This window comes from Staurois parvus, unplaced genomic scaffold (genome assembly GCF_062004578.1).
Source record: "Staurois parvus isolate SC_StPar_1 unplaced genomic scaffold, SC_StPar_1.0 ptg000439l, whole genome shotgun sequence".
Taxonomy (NCBI): domain Eukaryota; kingdom Metazoa; phylum Chordata; class Amphibia; order Anura; family Ranidae; genus Staurois; species Staurois parvus.
Window position 1 is genome coordinate 5,297,111 of NW_028318235.1, and position 20,325 is coordinate 5,317,435.

The 20,325-nt window shown below is 40.3% G+C and overlaps 1 protein-coding gene across 2 annotated transcripts in view; it reads left to right on the forward strand.

Moving 5' to 3' along the window:
• The window catches only part of MFSD12 (major facilitator superfamily domain containing 12), a 172,825-nt gene that overhangs the window by 131,255 nt on the left and 21,245 nt on the right, over positions 1-20,325 (forward strand). For both annotated transcript variants that reach the window (XM_089687901.1, XM_089687900.1), the window contains exon 9: positions 6,692-6,822. In XM_089687901.1, coding sequence (XP_089544027.1) covers positions 6,692-6,822 — 131 coding nt within the window. The remainder of the gene's footprint in view (positions 1-6,691; positions 6,823-20,325) is intronic.

Genomic DNA, 20,325 nt, shown 5'->3' on the forward strand with positions numbered 1-20,325 from the left:
GTGTGGCACTGGTGGGCACAGGTGGGTGGGCCTGCTGGGCACAGGTAGGTGGCACTTCTGGATGGCACTGCTGGGCACAGGTGGTTGCACTGCTGGGCACAGGTGGTTGCACTGCTGGGCACAGGTGGGCGGAACTGGTTGGTGGTACTGCTGGGCACCAATCAGGGCACTGATCATCAGTGCAGCCGAGAACCGGCAGTTGCATTTCCCTGTGATCAGCGTGTCATTGGACACGGCTTATCACGTGGTAAAAGGCCGCTGTGATTGGCCTTTTACCACATCACGTGATCAGCTGTGTCCGTAGGACACAACGATCACAGAGATCACCAGGTGCGCACCCCCGGGGGGCGCACAGGAGAGCGCATTCTCGGAGGACGTCATATGACGCCCTCCCAGAACTGGCCGGCCGCAGTGTAGCCGTCATTCGGCTATCTGCGATCGGCAACTGGTTAAGGAATAGTATTTTGGGGGAATCCATTCCATTGGGAACATTTTTGTTAGCAATATTGTATCAGATGAGGATGAGTGAATGTCATATTCTCCATCGTTTTACACGCATCTAAATGCTGCTTTATAGGATTCAATAGGGCTATACACACAGCTGAGTCTGCAAACAAAAATGTGCTCCGAGTTTAGCAGCATACAAAAAATAGGACACAGCAGTAAATGCATGAAAACATGCATATGCATACATGCCCAAAGTCATTTTAAAAAGTGCTGTACAGGAACCTGCATTCCATGCAGAAAATATGCATCTGCCCATGTGAATAAAGATCAACTTAATTTTACTGCAACCTCCTCTTTAAAGCTGTAGTAAACTGCAACATTTTTTTTTTTCTTAAACACCTGCAAGACAATAGCATAATGTGCTAGTATGCATCGCATACTAGCACATTCTGTGAAACTTGCCTTAAAACGAAGCCTGCTGACAGGGCTTCCATCTTCACCTGGTCCTTCTTCTGGGTTCACAGTCTCCAGCGGCTTGAATGGCCAAGCCGCAATGATGTCCCTCCTTGTATGAATTTTACGGCATACAGCTCTGAAGCTGCTCATGCCGTTCCTTCAGAGCGCATGTGCCAGTGCACTTCACAGGTAAATATCTCCTAAACTGTGCACATTTAGGAGATATTTGCAGTACCTACAGGTAAGCTTCATTATAGGCTTACCTGTTAGTACAAGTATAAAAACTGACTTTACTACCCCTTTAAGGCAAACCTGTTACCTGAAAATTCCAATGCAAATACAAAATCCGAGTTACTGTCTGTGAAAACTACATGTTGAAATAATCAGTAGCTTATCCAGAGATGTGCAATTGTCACTAATTGTAACCTCAGATTGTACTCCAGAAAAACAACCACAAAATCCCTGACTTCAAAGTCTCAAACATACAAATATCTAAAATAAATAAATAAATAAAAAATAATTAAAAGAGGGAACCAAATATTACCATCAAGCGAAAAAAAAAAAAAAACTCCAAACCACAATAAATGATCCAACCCTAAACATCAGGGAAAGAGGAGCAATACTAGGGCGGGTGTGCAAATAAAAACATTTTATTCATACTTGTTAAAAATATCAACATACAAGCATCCTCAACCATATATTTGCAGATTTCTCCACTAAATTAAAGCACATTAATGTAAATTCTGTCAGGCTCCTTCAAGAAACCCTTATTCGGTATTAAAAACATGCAAAGGTTGCTCAACAAATATCCATTTCTCAGAGCAATCTAAATGGTGTAAAGCATGTCAGACTACATGCCAAAGAAAGGTGTATAGTTTTTATGACTTGACACCATACTGTTTCCTGTTATTTTGCAGCAAAGCAGAAACAGCTGAATCGTCAGCATTGAGCTCTGGATTCACTTATCCTCTGGTCAGCACTTACTATAATCAGTGTGTTAGATTGCCAGCTCATAAAATTTCTACAGCATTTCTAGATACCTTATTACCACATCAGTTTTATACATGAGGGCATTTTAAGTGGCTGCAATTTGAGCACTTGATTGTTACTTCCCTTATTGGTGTTCAAACATATCATAGGTTGACAAGCTGTTGCATTTGTATATTCCTTTGTTTCATATATAGCACCCCATGAATTTACTGGCTGAAAAGTGGGTTGCTATTACTTATCACATACTGATCTTCACTTTCTACCCCACAAAGATACTGAGATTCATAGAATAAAAAACGTTTACACAAATCATGGGTTTCACAAACGTTGATGCAGCATATACTGTATGTATGATTTGAATGCTCATGGTTTGTGCTGCTTTTTAAGAACTCTGATACAGGATCTTGCACTTGTGACTAAAAAGTTATGTTCTGACTTAAGTATGATGTTTTTAACACATTTCTGCATTGGGGAACAAAATTTTAAATTTCACTATCGATTAACATGTTTGCACAGTATTTAAATCAGTAATACTTGTCTTATGTGGGAACATGTCCAGAGGAATTGTATGCCTTCTTTGCTATGTTTCTTGATGGATGACACAATTCACAACTTTGATTTTATTAAATTGGGTAATCTACACATATAATCTATGCACGAGAATTGTTTTATATGTTGATATTTTTAATATGTATAAATAAAATGTTTTATTTGCATGCTCTTCTTTAGCATTGCTCCTCCTCTGTTCCCTGATATTAGGGTGGGATGAAATAATTTTATTCCTCAAGTGTGGTTTGGAGATTTCTCTTTTTACTCTTGCATTATATCATTTAAATTTTTGCGTTGCCTAGCTGTTATAGGTTTACTTAATAAATTATACCTAAGAATACATTTTAGATGGACTGCCTACTGAAGCAAAAGAACTGGCCCAAAATAGTAGCTGTGTGTTTCTTGTTACTACCATAACCTACCACCGAAGAACAACCCAAAATACATTTTCCAGCTCTAGACAATCACAGCAATACCATATATGTGTATGTTATTTTTACCCACAGTACAGCCTAGAAACAATACTGCACATTTTGTTTTCTTTACCTAAAACACACTGACACATATACCAGTTTAAAAAAAAAAAAATCCTGAACTTTGACCTTGAACCAAACACTAACCCTGGCACTGAACTAGATCAAACCTTGATCTAGGTATTTTTTCTTTATTTTTTTCTTTTATTTTTTAATATTTATTTAATTTTTAATTTTTTTTTTAACAGCAGTTTTTTTTTCTCTATGCAAGGAAGGCAAGAGACACAACATATCTCCTCCATTCAGAGTGAAAAAAAAAAAGGGGGCCAGGCTGTACAGCCAATCAGAGGCTATCAGTGATCATGTGACCTGGAGTCGGCAGTCCCGGCTCCTGATCGTTAGAATAGGACCTGGGACTCTCAGTGACATCCAGGTCTTTGTGCTGGGAGCGTGCTGTGCGGCGCGGTCCCAGCAGAAAAGTACGCAAATATGCGGTCCCGCGGAAAAAAGCCCAGTTCTGTGACGCCGCATATTTGTGTGACGTCGACGGGAAGGGGTTAAAGCTGAATGCAGGTGTAATTTAAAATGTGCACATATAGTATACAGTAACTTTACAGCTATGTTAGATAGCTATTTGTGCACATTAAATCGGAAACTGAATAGTCTTTGTGGACAAATTCAATGGGATTAATGTGTCATTACTAAGAGTTGATGCTTTTTAAAAAAGCAAGTGTTAAGTGTCATCTTTTGTCATTTCTGCAAGCTGTGAATGTGAACTGATGAAATTATGATCATTAAAGCTGTAAAGCCCATAAAGCTGGACACCTGTCTGGTGAATCCAACACAACAAACACTTTACTCCTGCGCTAGGAAAGGACTCAGTAGACCCAATAGGAATGTTCTGGAATTTTCTGGAATATGCACTGCTTGCTGCCCTCAACAGACCGGGGTGGTCCAAATACACTGGATACAAATGGAGAAACAGAAAAAGGGCGCACCGACCTAGTGCATTATCGTTTAAAATAATTTATTGAAGAAACAAAATAGGTATCATACTCACAATGGACATAATAACACAGACATGTCAAACTGAACAAGATGTATGGCTAACGCGTTTTCGAGGACACAACCTCTTCCAGAGCCCTCTGAGGAAGAGGTTGTGCCCTCGAAACACGTTAGCCAGTTGGTCATTCAGGGTTCCATCGTATGGACTCAGATGTTGTTTGGATCATACATCTTGTTCAGTTTGACATGCCTGTGTTAATATGTCCATTGTGAGTATGATACCTATTTTGTTTCTTCAGTAAATTATTTTAAACGATAATGCACTAGGTCGGTGCGCCCTTTTTCTGTTTCTCCATTTGTACACCTATCTGGTGAACCATTTTAAAGCCATAATAAACCCCAAAACAAAATTGTATTTTATTTCAGCTTACCAATTCTTAATTATGGTGGCTGCATTTGTTTTTTCTTTTTTAGGTTTTTTTCCTTTTGTTTACACTTGTTGGTGCTGCCAATAGGTCTGTTATTTTTCATCTTTCTTTAATGGACCAAACTGTTTAGTAAAAGTGGCAGAGTGTTGGGAAAATCCATTTAACACTGACGGGTGCTTAAAATGGTCAACTTGTATTTATTTAGGTAAAACTTTTATCACAAAAGAAAAAAAGGTTGCCGTAACTTCTTAAGTGTTACGTGAAGTTCAGCTTTAATTTGTTAGTCAAGTCCATCTAAATCTGATAGTGTACCTAACACTGCTCTCTGCTGCTCTACAATTTTTGCTTCTCCATCCAGAGTGGAGAGAGCCTGAGACAGGAATTGTGTTACTGACCAGATCACCAGGTGGAAATAAAGGGGAAAAAAAGTCTTTAAAAAAAAACAAAAAAAAAAACTAAGAGCCACCACATTTAGGGCCAGTTCACACTATGCCTGTACAGGAATGTGCTCTGCGTTCCTGTGTGATTCACATGCAGATCAGTGTGTTGCGACTTTGGCTCATTCATTTTGAATGGACTAAAATTGCACAACAAAAGTCGTGCATTCACTACTTTTAGAAGCTCCCTGCAACCGGATTGTATGGTGCTTTTGTACCATGCGATCAGGTGCTGGCAAACACGCTGCATTTTTCACCTGCATTTTGGGTGTCATTAACTTACTAATTACACCCACTGCAGATCGCTTCTACAGTGCATTTTGAATGCAGTGTCGGCAATGCGCACGGAACACGGGTTTCCCGCACTGTGTTCTGGTGTGAACTGACCTTTAAGGATTAGTAATCTGCAGTAAATTTAATTTATTTTTGGGTTTAAATACCACTTAAAGTGTATGTCCACCAGCATATGCAGGATATATTACTTAAGGGCATACAATAGCACATTTTAATTTTTTTGGCCAGCAGGCAGTTGGCCTTCAACTGTGAGTTTGTAAATTCTTGAATCTAGGGATGCACTAATACTGACCTGTGTATCCGTGCAGATATCGAGTATTTTACGAGTACTCATGAAAGTGCTCCCGATACTGGAAATCAGTACTTAACCGATACAAAATGCAAATTGCACCGCAAAGAAAAGCATGCGATTTCTGTCCAAATCGCATGCAGTTTCCCCACTGCACCTGTGTAAACTCAGGTTTGTCATAGTCTGAGTTCACATAGATGCGGTGCTGGAAACCCCCCTGCATCGATTCCATGCTGAGCGGAGAGTGGGCGTGTGGGGATGTATACCATGGAGGCAGATGCTCCGGATTCACAGCTGTAGAAGAGGAGAGAAAAAGACAGAGCTGACCAAGCAGGAGCAGTCTAGCCCAAATTGTCATCCCTGCAAGGAGAGGAAGCCATGGGAATTTCAGTTCCCTGCTGCTTTCTCTCCTTTCCTACAGCTGAGAATACGGAGCATCTGCCACCAGGTATACATCTCCACATGCCCTTCTCTCCACTCTCCGCTTCAGGAAACCTTGCTACACTACTCCTGTGTGAACTCTGGCTATAACAAGCCTGGGTTCACGCAGGAGCAGTGGGGAAACAGCATGCATTTTGGACAGAAATCACATTCCTGTTCAAATCGCATGCTATTCTTTGCGGTGCAATTTGCTTCAATACATTTTGTATTCGAAATTCTGAAAAACCCTCTGCACACTGGTATATACCTTTTCCAACAGACTTTGCAATAAAGAATACGGATGTTTGGTTCACACATATTGCAATACATGTTTAAGCTGTCCAACTGTGTCAAAGTAACCAGTCTTTGGACAGTCCTATTCTGCTCTGCCTACGCAAATGCTACTGTGAACACAATGCCAATATAGGGGAAAAGACAGTGGGGGAGATCTACCAGGTTTAGGTCTGGCTACTGACCCACAATACAACAAACAAGATATACCTGTGCTCAAATCCCAATAGCTAGTACATGCAGTTATCTATCAGGTACTAAAGGGATGTAACCACATATTAACACTACAAATTCTGAAGGATCCTCTGCACACTGGTATATACCCTTTCCAGCAGACTGCGCAATAAAGAATAGGGATATTTGGTTCACACATATTGCAATACATGTTTAAGCTGGCCAACTACGTCAAAATGATTCATTTTGTATTGACGCAAATCACACCGCAAAGTATCAAAGTACAAAAAGTATCGGTACTTGCCGATCAAAAGGCGTATCTGTGCATCCCTAGTTTAAATCTGTATGGAAATAAAAGAATAGACACTGCAATAATATACAAGCAAAAATATAGCAACCTGTATTAACAGTAAGCCCTTTTTTTTTTTTACTTTTTAGTACTGAACTCTGCTGTCCAGCTTGTATTCCCTTTTACCACTGGGTGATGGTGGCCGTAACTGGAGCAGTTGCCTTAGTGAGTGCTTTGGCTCTAAGCTCCATCATGATCTGGCCTATCAAAGTGCGGTTTTGTAAGTATTGATGTTATTGTATAAATGTTTTACGGAATCCATAAATAACCTGTTGGAGCACTGTTCTTAATTTCACTTAAATAGACTTGGCTGAGAATGGAAAATGTACTTGCGCTTTACTTTGTTTTAAAATGTTTCTTTTGTCAGCCCAAAGATCAACTGTAAAGAAAGTTAATATATAAAGCTTTTTTAATTTTAGTCTTTTGGCAAAACTTTAGGACAACCCTTCTTATTATCTTCTTGAAGAAGAACTTCACTGGGGTTTGAGAAAATTAAAAGTCAGTAAGTACAAGTATTTTAGCTGCTGACTTTGAGAGACTGTTGCTTTCCAGCTCATGCAGTCCAAAACTGTTTTGCCTGCATCTTGAGCGTCTCAGGGTCCCTGTTCCTCTTTGCCTCTATCTTGGTTTCAGGAGCCAGAGGTCACCTGATGATGATGCACAGATGGATCCCTACTGCGCATGTGAGAGATACGGCCTGCCATGAGACTGACTGTGCAGCTTCCTAAGGCTACTTTCGCACTGATCTGCCGCAAAAACGCATTGGTGTTTTTGCCGCGCTTTCTGGGTGGTTTTTAAAGGACACGTGACTTAAAAACTGCTCCAAAAGTGCTTCTCAGAGGTGTATTTAAGGCACTTTTCAGGCATTTTCCATTGACTTCAATGGGAAAAGGTGTTTTTTTTTTTTTTTTTTTTTTTTTTTTTTTAACTTCCTAAACATGCCACAAAGAGGTTTTACACCGCACTGGAAGCATGAGGGGGAGCTTATGCTGAGCAATAAAACTGGCTGTGATGCACTTTCACAACCCGCACTACCTCTGGTCACCACTAGAGGGAGACTCAACTCCAATCCAGATGGCTGGCCACACACACAGGTAGATTCAAATCTTACAATTTGGTGCACTCTAAGGGTTGGGGAGTAGTGTGGTAATTGGCACACACTTCTAGGACTCCTCCAGCTATCCTACAAGCTAGAATTCCTGGTGTTGATCAGTCTTCCTCTTGGCAATGAACTTAAACCGAGTATACAGACACTAAAATTAATCAATGGCTCTATGGATATCAGCCCTATCTTAGTACACAGAAGCGACTTATTAATTTTATAATTTAAGCTCCTTAGAGTGGGCAGTGGATTTTGCCAGAGTTGAGTGGGCCAGGAACGATTCTGATGGCTGGGTTGGGCATAGGATTTCTGACCAGTGAAAACAGAAACAGCACCTCCTGCGCTCAGTGTAACGGAACCGACCCAGTCTGCATTTGGGTACTTCCGTTATAATACCGCTTCCCCGTCCGAACACCGACCACAGACCCCACAGCCAACCAAACAAGACTAGAGGACACCAGTCTGTCCAATACAATGCAAAACATGAGGGGATCGAGGGCCCTGCTCTTTCGAGCTTAGTTAATACACATACCACACATACATCCCATAATAGTTTGCTCCCAAGCACAACACATAATAGAACGATGGGATGCAACCACATGGCATTAAAAAAACAACAACCCCCCACCCCAATATTGGAACAGATCACCCTGTACCCCTAACAGGCACAGGGTGACTTACACATAATAGGGATATGGGAAGCTGAGACAGGGGTCTCCCCACCTCTCTAAAGTTAACTGGGTTCCATGGGCCCTCCCACCCAAAGTGACTCCCATCACACTCAGGGACCCAGATCAGAAGTGGGTGGATGGATCAATCACTAAGGAAGTTTGTCCACCAATGGATCAAAGGTTGTGCAGCTCTTAAATGTGCACGTCTCGTACTTCCGTGTTCCTATCTTGGATTTTATATGCCTTTTTATACTGCCACGTTTGTGAGTATACATCTTATTTTAATAAAATCACATCTTTTTAAGGTAAAAAAAAAAAGTCCCTCAGGACTCCTGAGCATCAACCTCCTGTCTGCCAGGGTGGAGCCCAGAACCATAATCGGGTCTCTACAAAAAGCCCAGCACACACCTGCCCAAGTAATGTGTTGGTGGTCCACAAAACATGGACCCAGGATTAGAAATCTCACCCAACCCAGATCACTACAAAATCTCCTGGTGGGCGTGTGTATATGCGTTCATATGTATGTATAGTTGTGTGTATGTATATATGTGTGTGTGTATATGTATGTGTGTATATGTATGTTTGAGATGTGTGTGTGTGTGTGTGTATATATGTGTGTGTGTATGTATGTGTATATATATATATATATATATATATATATATATATATATATATATATGTATATGTATATGTATATATATGTATATATGTGTATGTATGTGTATGTGTGTGTATATATATATATATATATATATATATATATATATATATATATATATATATATATATATGTGTGTGTATGTGTATATATATATATGTGTGTGTATATATATATAAATTATATAATTATACACACACTACTTCATTGCTTTCACCATTTGTTGCACATATTATCCAGAGGTTAATAATTTACATGCATGCAATTTATATTCTAGGTAACATACCACAATAGGTGGGAAATTCATTCATTTAGACCAACCTTTGTGAACTAATGTTCTATGAAAAAGGTTGCTAGAGGCTGTGATAAATTACATGACTTATTTGGGCAGATTGACTACCGATTTGTTCCATCCCCATTGAGTCCCCTCTAAGATAAAAAACTACTGACACCAATGAATTCTGTAGCTGCATTCTATCCCTATAAGATGACACATTCATTCCATTGGCTATATCTGGTCTGACCACCAATTTAAGGTTATTCTCCTATCAACAACCAGTGTTAGTGGGAGGCCTTCTATTGATATCCAGTGTCATGATACACTAAAGTTAATTACTGTCTGTATTTATTTTTTGGCTTTTATTTCATTTCATCATAATTCCTGAAAAAGTCATATAACTGTTAAAAAAAAATTGCCCTGTACAGTGGGGAAAATAACTATTTGATCCCTCCATATTTTGTATGTTTGCCCACTTACAAAGAAATGAAGGGTCCAAAATATTTATCATAGGTGTATTTTATTTCAAGTATTTTTATTGAAATATTTTAATACAATACAAAACAATATATATCAGTGCGGTTCACAACTGGGTACATACATACTTCAAATGGAAGAAAATTCCCCACCAATTGGCTGGGGATATATGGGCAAATATCAAGCGTCTCAGAAGATGATGTTTGTTTAGTGTGAACCCATTATGTGTGAAATATTGTAAAAGGTGGAGCGGGACAGGGTAGGGGGGGGAGGGGAGGGAGAGGAAGGGGTCGCAATTTTACAAATTTATGTATATATTATCATCTTATAGAGCAGTTGGGGTTTTGTAGCCATCGAGACCATTGGGTATTGAATTTGTGATGGGATGAGTTATTGAGGGCCAATCTTCTTTCCATATTGCATTGGAAATTCAGGTCCGCTATAAGGGCAGAGAGAGGAGTTGTGGAAGATTTACATGGCTTAGTGATGTTAAGTTTTTGCGGCTGCTAATATGTGGATAATGACGGTATGGGATGTGGAATTGAATTTGTCGATTCCTATATGGAGAAGTGCGAGAGCAGGATTAGGAGCTACTTGGGCTCCATCAACTGAGGAGATCAAGTGGAAGATACTGGACATAGCTAGGGGGAGGGGCCTGTGCATGGCGGCGTCGGAGAGAGCACGATGTAGGTACGGTCCGAGACCTCGGATCCCGACTTCCCATACCCTCTATGCTGTGGCTGAGTGTCTATTTCCCCGGGACTCACTTGGGAAAGAGATGACCGGGGATTAGTTGGTGAGGTGGTGCCCCTGTGAAGTGCGAGTGGATCCGGCTGGCGTTTCTCCTCGGGTCGTGTGGAGGAGATTCCAGAGGAAGTGCCGGGTTGCTGGGGAGACGGAGAGACAAGGCGGGACCATGTGGTAACCGCAAGGGAGTACTGGGAGGAGGAGAAGTCGGCTGGCGTCCGGAGGACAGGCAGGGATGCGGTCTGTTCTCCGGCTTCTCCCTGGTCTGTGGTCTGTGCCCTGGGTACCCTGAACAAAGGATAAATTGATGCCCTGCCTGAAGCCCTAGTAAAAGGACTGAGATATACAAAGGAACCCCCCCAGAGGAAGAGTAAAAGATCTGGAGAGATGGATGGCAGCAGCTGGAGAGTCTGACAGGAAAAATACGGAGAGAGGAGGGTGAGTGAGAGTGGCTCTGGAAAACAGTATAATGCTGAGCTTGATATTAAGGAGCAGCGTGTGAAGTGGAGAAGGGGGGTTCCAAAGGGGGGCTTCTAGGAAGATTAAAAACCGCAAAGAAGAAGACTAAATTAAACTAAAGGACCCTAGAAATGTAAATTAAAATTCAAGTGGACATTTAAGAAGTAGGGAGAACCTGGGTCCCCAGTTGAATATCTGAGATCTTCAACGGTGTTTTGAAAAGGGACCAGAACATATGAAGAATAAAAGTGTAAAAGGAAGTGGGGCCAAGGGAGCCCAGATTGGCTCAATTAAAAAGTATACGTCTCAGGGAAACGTGACCCCAGAAAGACCCCTGGGAAAAAGTGAAAAAGTGCTAGCTTGGAAAAAAGTCCTAGACTATCCCTAGGAATCAACAAAAGTAGTCAACATATGTCAGGAAATATGGAAGAGAGAGAACTGGAAAGGGAACTACAAGTGCCGAATAAGAAAGAAATGGTAGAAATGTTTAAAAGCTTGGAAAATTCAATAAAGCATGAAATGGCAATAAGGAATGATCTTGGGCAATTATTATGCAGAGTGGAAGAAACAGAGGGGAAACCTAAAAATCATGCCCAGGATATCATGGATCTTAAGAAATGGACATTGGAAATCAAAAAAGACCAAAAAAAACTGCTTTATAAAATAGAGGCTCGAGAAAATGGGGATAGAAGGGGGAGGACTTGAAAGGGTTAATGAGTAAAATCCTAAATTCCATAATGGACAGACCTATGTCAGAAATATATAAACTGGACGGGGTATTTAGAGTAGGAAAAGTCCAGCAAAGAAATGGCGGAGAAAGACCGAGAGATTTAATCGTTCAATTCCATAGGCTGAGCGATAAAGAATAGATATGGAAGAAAATAAAGGGAAGAACAAGTATTAAATATGAAGAAATAAATGTTCAGATTTTTGCGGATTTAGCACCAGAGACATTATGGAGAAAGAACTTTAAAACCCCTGACAGAACAGATGAGAAAACAGAATGTGCGTTACAGATGGGGAGCTCAGGCGAGCTTAATTGGATGGAAAAATGGACTCACGGCCATGCTGAGATTTCCTGAGGATTTAAGGGATTTTTGTGATAGACTTGAAATACAAAGAATAAAGATTCCAGGGTGGGGTGAGGAGGAGGGAGATATAGGGGACATTGGGAGAGAGGAATGGCAGTTGGTGGGAGGGAGAGAGTAGGGGGTGAGTGGAGGAGAGAGGTGGGGTGTCTTTTTTTTTTTTTTTTGGGTGGGCAAAGGGGAGCCGTATGTGGATAGAGCTCAACCCCAAGGTATTAAATCAAAGGTGGGTCTCGGTCCACAAATGATTAGTAGGCAAATTCTAAGCCTAAAAAAGGGTGAAGGATGGGGGGGGGGAGGTAAGGGGGTTAATACTCTGCGGGTGGAGAGAAGGTAGGAGAGAGGGGGGAGAGGGGGTGGTAGGAGAAGAGAATTATGGAAGAAGTACAGTTTGTAACTTATAATGTAAAGGGGTTGCATTGTCCGGGGAAGAGATTTAGGTTGTTTAGAGAACTGCAGCATAGATTGTCCTCAGTGGTTTTTCTACAGGAGACACATTTAGAAATTGAGTCAAACATCAGTTTAAACACTGGACATTATCCGCTATGGTACTATGCAGACACTCCAATTAAAAGAGCAAAAGGAGTAGCTATAGGGTTTGCAAAAAATATAAGGTTTGAGATGGAGACTAGAGTAACGGATCCGGAGGGAAGATTTTTGTTTCTGAAGGGTAAACTGCAAGAAATTGAGTGTACAATAGCTAATATATATTGTCCAAATAAGAAGCCGGAGATATTTCTGAAGGGAGTATTGAAAAAATTGATGGATTTTAAGAAAGGTCATTTGATAGTGGCAGGAGATTTTAATGTATGTATGGACCCACGGATGGATACAACCTCTACTGTGCTGAGGGAAGAGAGTAGGTCTCTGAGATCATTAAAAAAGTTGATACAAGAGTGCCAAATGGTGGATATATGGAGAATTAGGCACATGAAAGACAGGGATTATACTTTCTTCTCACATGCACATGAGATATACTCTAGATTGGACTATATTTTAATAGAACATCGATTTATAGAGTCTTTGGTGGAAGTAAAAATCGAAGTAATAACCTTATCAGATCATGCCCCTGTCATATTGAAAATAAGATGGGGAAGGGAGACGAAGGGAGGTTTATTATGGAGGATGAATGAGGCACTTCTCCTGGATCCTGAAATTGATCGAAGGATCGAGGTGGAAATTAAATGATTTTTTGAGGAGAATGATACAGGAGAAGTGGCGGTGGCTACAGTGTGGGAGGCTCATAAGGCTTACATTAGAGGATTATTATTTGCAATGGGGGCAAAAAAGAAAAAAGAAAGAAGGGAAAAAATTAGTGGACTCTTAAAGGAAATATTTGATCTTGAACAGATACATAAAAGTAAAACATCTAAAGAGATAGAGCAGAAGATAAAAAAGAAGAGCTTGAGACCTTGATGGAGGAAGAAAAAAGGAGAGTCTTTAATAAAGTAATAAGTGAAAGATATAGATGGGGCGATAGGCCGGGAAAGTATTTAATGAGAGCCTTAAGGAAGAAGAAAAATAGGAATTATATAGAAAAAATAAGGAATTTTAAAGGTGAGTTGGTTTATTCAACGAAAGAAATCGCAGGAATATTTAAGGAATATTATAATAAGCTGTATAACATTGCCCCACAAGACATTGTAAATAAGGATGAATTGGTAAATAGTGAAAAAAAAGGATATACAGTCAGGTCCATAAATATTGGGACATCGACACAATTCTAACATTTTTGACTCTATACACCACCACAATGGATTTGAAGTGAAACAAACAAGATGTGCTTTATCTGCAGGCTGTCAACTTTAATTTGAGGGTATTTACATCCAAATCAGGTGAACGGTGTAGGAACTACAACAGTTTGCATATGTGCCTCCCACTTGTTAAGGGACCAAAAATAATGGGACAGAATAATAATCATAAATCAAACTTTCACTTTTTAATACTTGGTTTCAAATCCTTTGCAGTCAATTACAGCCTGAAGTCTGGAATGCATAGACATCACCAGATGCTGGGTTTCATCCCTGGTGATGCTCTGCCAGGCCTCTATTGCAACTGTCTTCAGTTCCTGCTTGTTCTTGGGGCATTTTCCCTTCAGTTTTGTCTTCAGCAAGTGAAATGCATGCTCAGTCGGATTCAGGTCAGGTGATTGACTTGGCCATTGCATAACATTCCACTTCTTTCCCTTAAACTCTTTGGTTGCTTTTGCAGTATGCTTTGGGTCATTGTCCATCTGCAATGTGAAGCGGCGTCCAATGAGTTCTGAAGCATTTGGCTGAATATGAGCAGATAATATTGCCCGAAACACTTCAGAATTCCTCCTGCTGCTTTTGTCAGCAGTCACATGATCAATAAATACAAGAGAACCAGTTCCATTGGCAGCCATACATGCCCACGCCATGACACTACCACCACCATGCTTCACTGATGAGGTGGTATGCTTAGGATCATGAGCAGTTCCTTTCCTTCTCCATACTCTTCTCTTCCCATCACTCTGGTACAAGTTGATCTTGGTCTCATCTGTCCATAGGATGTTGTTCCAGATCTATGAATGCTTTTTTAGATGTCGTTTGGCAAACTCTAATCTGGCCTTCCTGTTTTTGAGGCTCACCAATGGTTTACATCTTGTGGTGAACCCTCTGTATTCACTCTGGTGAAGTCTTCTCTTGATTGTTGACTTTGACACACATACACCTACCTCCTGGTGAGTGTTCTTGATCTGGCCAACTGTTGTGAAGGGTGTTTTCTTCACCAGGGAAAGAATTCTTCGGTCATCCACCACAGTTGTCTTCCGGGTCTTTTGGTGTTGCTGAGCTCACCAGTGCATTCCTTCTTTTTAAGAATGTTCCAAACAGTTGTTTTGGCCATGCCTAATGTTTTTGCTATCTCTCTGATGGGTTTGTTTTGTTTTTTCAGCCTAATGATGGGTTGCTTCACTGATAGTGACAGTTCTTTGGATCTCATCTTGAGAGTTGACAGCAACAGATTCCAAATGCAAACAGCACACTTGAAATGAACTCTGGACCTTTTATCTGCTCATTGTAATTGGGATAATGAGGGAAAAAACACACACCTGGCCACGGAACAGCTGAAAAGCCAATTGTCCCATTACTTTTGGTCCCTTAACCAGTGGGAGGCACATATGCAAACTGCTGTAATTCCTATACCGTTCACCTGATTTGGATGTAAATACCCTAAAATTAAAGCTGACAGTCTGCAGTTAAAGCACATCTTGTTCGTTTCATTTCAAATCCATTGTGGTGGTGTATAGAGCCAAAAATGTTAGAATTGTGTCGGTGTCGCAATATTTATGGACCTGACTGTACTTAGAAAATGCAGGTTTGCCAAAATTGAGTAAAGAACAATTAGAATCCCTAGAATCAGAGATCACACAAAAAGAAATAGAAATAGCATTGAGAAGTACCATGGGGGGGAAAAGTCCAGGGCCAGATGGGTATACGGTGAGGTATTACAAAAAATACAGAGAAGTGTTAATACCCAAACTAAAGGCATATATGAATGCCTTGGGGGTGAGATGGAAATGAGGCGAGAATCTCTGCAGGCTAATGTAGTTTTAATCCATAAGGATGCCACCTTGTGCTCAAGTTATAGACCAATTTCACTATTGAACGTGTACACTAAATTGTACGCAAAGGTATTGGCGAGTAGGTTGAAGGACTTGATGCCCGATTGGATACATGAGGATCAGGTGGGGTTTGTTCAAGGGAGAGAAGGCAGAGACAACGGGGTGAGATCATTGTTGCTCATACAGAAAAGTAGAAAAGAGAAAACCCCGGTGGTGTTGTTGTCAGTGGATGCTGAAAAAGCATTCGATAGAGTGAGTTGGGGATTCATGATGAACACCTTAGAAGCGCTGGGGGTGGGAGTTAAAATGAGAGAATGGATAGAAAAATTATATAGAGCACCATCAGCAGCTATTATGGTTAACGGAGAACGGTCGGAGTTTTTTGGAATGACAAATGGAACAAGACAGGGATGTCCATTGTCACCTTTGTTGTATGTTCTGTCTTTGGAGCCTTTGCTGTCTACAATAAGGAAGAGCATAGACATAAAGGGAATATGGATTGGAGATAGAGAACATAAGGTAGTGGCCTAATGTTCTACGTGGGAAATCCTAGGATAACACTCCCAAATCTAATGAGGTTATTGAAGGAATATGGGGAGTTATCAAACTTGAAAATTAACCCGACAAAAACTAAGATCCTAAATATAAATCTTACAAACAAGGAAAGAGAAAAGATACAAGAAGAATTCCCCTTCATATGGAGAGAGAGAATTAAAATATCTAGGGGTAAAACTTTCAGTTTCGTATAAGAACTTGTATAAATCAAATTACATTTCACTCATAAATGAGATTAAACAAGAATTGAGGAGATTGGGGGGTGGAAACCCGTCTTGGATAGGTCGCATAAATCTGATAAAAATGATAATTGTGCCCAAAGTATTATATAAATTTCAAATGGTCCCAATCAATTGCCAGAGGTATATTTTAAAAAACTTAAAAAAATAAGATATATTTGGAAGAATAAAAAACATAGAATCTGTTACGAAACACTGAGTAGAAAGAAAGAGAGGGGAGGATTGGGAGTACCAGATTTTAAGAGGTATTATAAATCTGTGATAATGGCGAGAATTTTTGATTGGACGCACAATCCAGAGAAAAGCTGGGTCAAAATAGAAAATACGTTGAGTGGGACGAATTTAAGTAGGATTATATGGGTGCCCACACAATATAGGGGTTTGGATAATGACACAAGTTTGTACACTTTAAATGTTTTGAAAGTTTGGGATATAATGCACAGACAGAAGGGGTGGGTTTTTAATTCACTATTGATGCCATTAAGGAACACAGTTTTTTTTTGCACCAGGTAGGGAGGATACCACAGGGAAATGGATTATAAAAGAGGCTGCACGATTAAGAGATATAATGGTGGGGGAGGAATTGGGACCACTAAAGGAGTTGGTAAAGAAAAAAGGGGAGATTTTCAATAGGATGGATGAATGGCGATATCACCAATTGAAGCACTTTGTAGGAGGACTTCCAAGACCTTTTAGAAATAGGAAGGATTGGAATCCATTTGAAAGATTGTTAGATGAAAGGGGCGATGGGAAACATGGAACTGCAAAAATATATAGAATTCTCACTGATATAGATATTAGCACTAAACCGAGGTATATAGAGAAATGGGAAAGAGATTTGGAGATGGAAATAGATGAAGAGATGCAGAAAAAAAATATAGATTAACCCATGAAAATATTAGTATGCGAGAGGTTGAAGTAAATTATAAGTGTTTGATAAGATGGCACATTACACCGAAAGTTGAAAATAAGATGAATGGAGAGATTTCACTGTTGTGTTGGAGAGGGTGTGGAGAGATAGGCACGTGGTATCATATATGGTGGGGGTGTTCAAAAATACAAATATTTTGGAAGAAAATAGTTTATGTAGTGGGGAAGATTACTGAAGTTAATATTAGATTAGACCCAGGGGTTTGTCTTTGCCATAATACAGAGGTACCAGTGAAAACATATAAAAATTTGGGTACATGGTATTTACTAAGTGCCGCAAAGAGTCTGATTCCCAGGTATTGGAGAAAAAGATAGGTGCCGACGGAAGAGGATTGGGTGGTCAGAGTGAATCAGATTTGTGAGATGGAGAAACTTTATTATATGCATGTAGATAAGATGGGGATATTTCATGCAAAATGGGAGAAATTTAAAGAAAAGGTGAAATAAATGAAGATATAAAACTCTACTAGACAGGTTATGAGCACTCTCTATAGGGGGGTAGGGAGAAAAGGCAGAGTAATGGGGTGGGAAGGGGGGGGGGAGGGTAGATGGGGATGGGGAGGGGTGTGGAGTTATTTTAGGGAGATAACTATCTGTAAGATTGTATTGTTCTGTTTGTTTTCTTTTGTCCCTTTAAGTGGGGAAAAGGATTGTAATATGAATTTTGTTGGAAAATTAATAAAGAAAAAAAAAAAGTGGAAGATACTGTTCCAGTATGATCTTAGAGATTTGCAGGTCCAAAGTATATGTAGAGTTGATCCTATTTCTCCGCATTGTCTCCAGCAAGCGGATGAGTGGTGGGGATAATATAAAGAGAGTTTGACAGGTGTAAAATACCACTGGTGTAAAATTTTCATGTACGATTCCCAGTGGGAGCTACATCTAGATGCTTTATGTGTGATGTTAAAGGTGTTTTCCCATGTGTGGGGTTGGATTGACTGTGAGAGAATTTTCTCCCAGTTGGATGGAGAGGTGGATTGTAGGGTAAACAGAGACCTGGATATAAGCGTGTAAAAGATCGAAATTCCTTTCTTAGGGTATTGCGCTTTCTTAAGGAAGAGATACGCGGTAGTAGGAACCTTCAAATGATGTGAAACATTAGTCTCTTGTAAGGAGTGAGCTATCCTCAAGTATGTGAAGATTTCACTGTCAGGTAGGTGAAACTTCTCTTGGATGATCAGGACTATACAAGGTCTTGTACATAGAATATACCTTGATTTTCCCAATGTAAGAGGTTCAAAGAAGGGGTAAGAAAGTGTAGCATGGTGATCGGGGTTGGTATTGTTTTTGATTTTGGTGAGTTACATAATAAGAGGTCATACCAGGCTTGTAAGGAGGCTTGGATGCAAGGGTGTTTGGGTAGATTTCTGGGTTTAGAAGGGTGTGGTAGGAACAGAATGTCACGTAGCGGTGACGGAAGGTGGGGAAGTGTTTCCATAGTGGTCCACGTTTTTTCGATTGTTGGGTGCCACCAATAGTAGCGTTGGTCTATAAGTACGGCATTATAGTACGATTTTAAGTGTGGAAGGCCTGCCCCTCCTCTAGAAGTTGGGCGTATAAGGAGGTTTGTTGTACATCTGGGTTTCTTTGAGTTCCAAAGGAATTTAGCAAGTATTGCTTGTAGTTTGGAAAAGAAAGCGTTGGGGACGGGTATAGGAAGTGTGCAAAAGATGTAAAGGATTTTGGGCAGTATGCACATTTTTAGAGCAGCTACTCTTCCCAATTTCGATAATGTGGACGTGCGTAGGTTTTTAAGTTCTTGAGGGATGGATTCGAGTAGTCGTTTATGATTTGAGAAGTAAAGTTGGTCTGTCGAGGTGGTGAGTTTAATATCCAGATAAGGGATGCTGTGTTGTTCCCATGAAAAGGGAAAGCGTTGGAGGAGTATTTTCTGGAGCTTAGTAGGTATATTAATATTTAAGATAGAGGATTTGGGCGCATTGAGTTTGTAGTACGATACTTCTGAATATTTTTGAAGATGTGTTTGGATCGTTTGGAGTGATTTGTGTGGATTGGTAATCATTAATATTCTGTCATCTGCGAATATGCTAATTTTGTGGTCTCTTTTGAGATGGGTGATCCCTGTGAATGCTGGGTCTTCTCTGAGTTTTGAGGCTAATGGTTCAATAAGTAGGGTGAAAATTATGGGGGATAGGGGGCAGCCTTGTCTGATGCCATTGGAGATGTGGAAAATTTGTGATAGTGTACCGTTGGTTAGTACTCTCGCTGAAGGGTTGGAATAAAGGGCAAGGATTGCCGACAGCATTCAGTCTGTGATTCCAAACTTTTGAAGTGTGAGTTTCATAAAGTGCCAGTGTATTCGGTCAAATGCTTTCTCAGTGTCTAGGGATAAAAGTAGGGAGGGTTGTTTAGTGGTTTCTAATGTATGTAGAAGAGAATTTAGTCTCCTCGTTGCATCAGGCGCTTGGTGACCAGGATCGAATCCTACTTGGTCTGGGTGGATTAGGGTGGGTAGGTGGGGAATCAATCTTTGGGCTATTAATTTGGCGTAAAGGTTTATATCTGTGTTAAGTAGCGAAATCGGTCTGTAGTTTTGTATTTCAATGGTTTTTATTATTTAATAACAACACAGGAGGAACAAATCACGCCCACACAGGGGCTATCAATTGCACATAAAAGAAGTAGAAAATTAAAGAAATCAGTGCTCTAACATCAACAGGGCAAAAGATCGCCCACGCAGGGGCTATCAATGGCACTTAAATAACAAAACATAAATATAACACTGAGAATAACGCAGACTAAAGGCAGCTATCCACTGCCACACCAAAAACAAACAGAAAAAAAAAAAAAGAAAAGGGGGGGGAGGGGAAGGAAGGAGAAGTGAAGTACGAAAGAGAAAAGATAACCAAATCAAGAGCAGGTATCCAAGAACGCCAAAGCCGAACAACATCACATCCCCAGACTAGCCGGGGG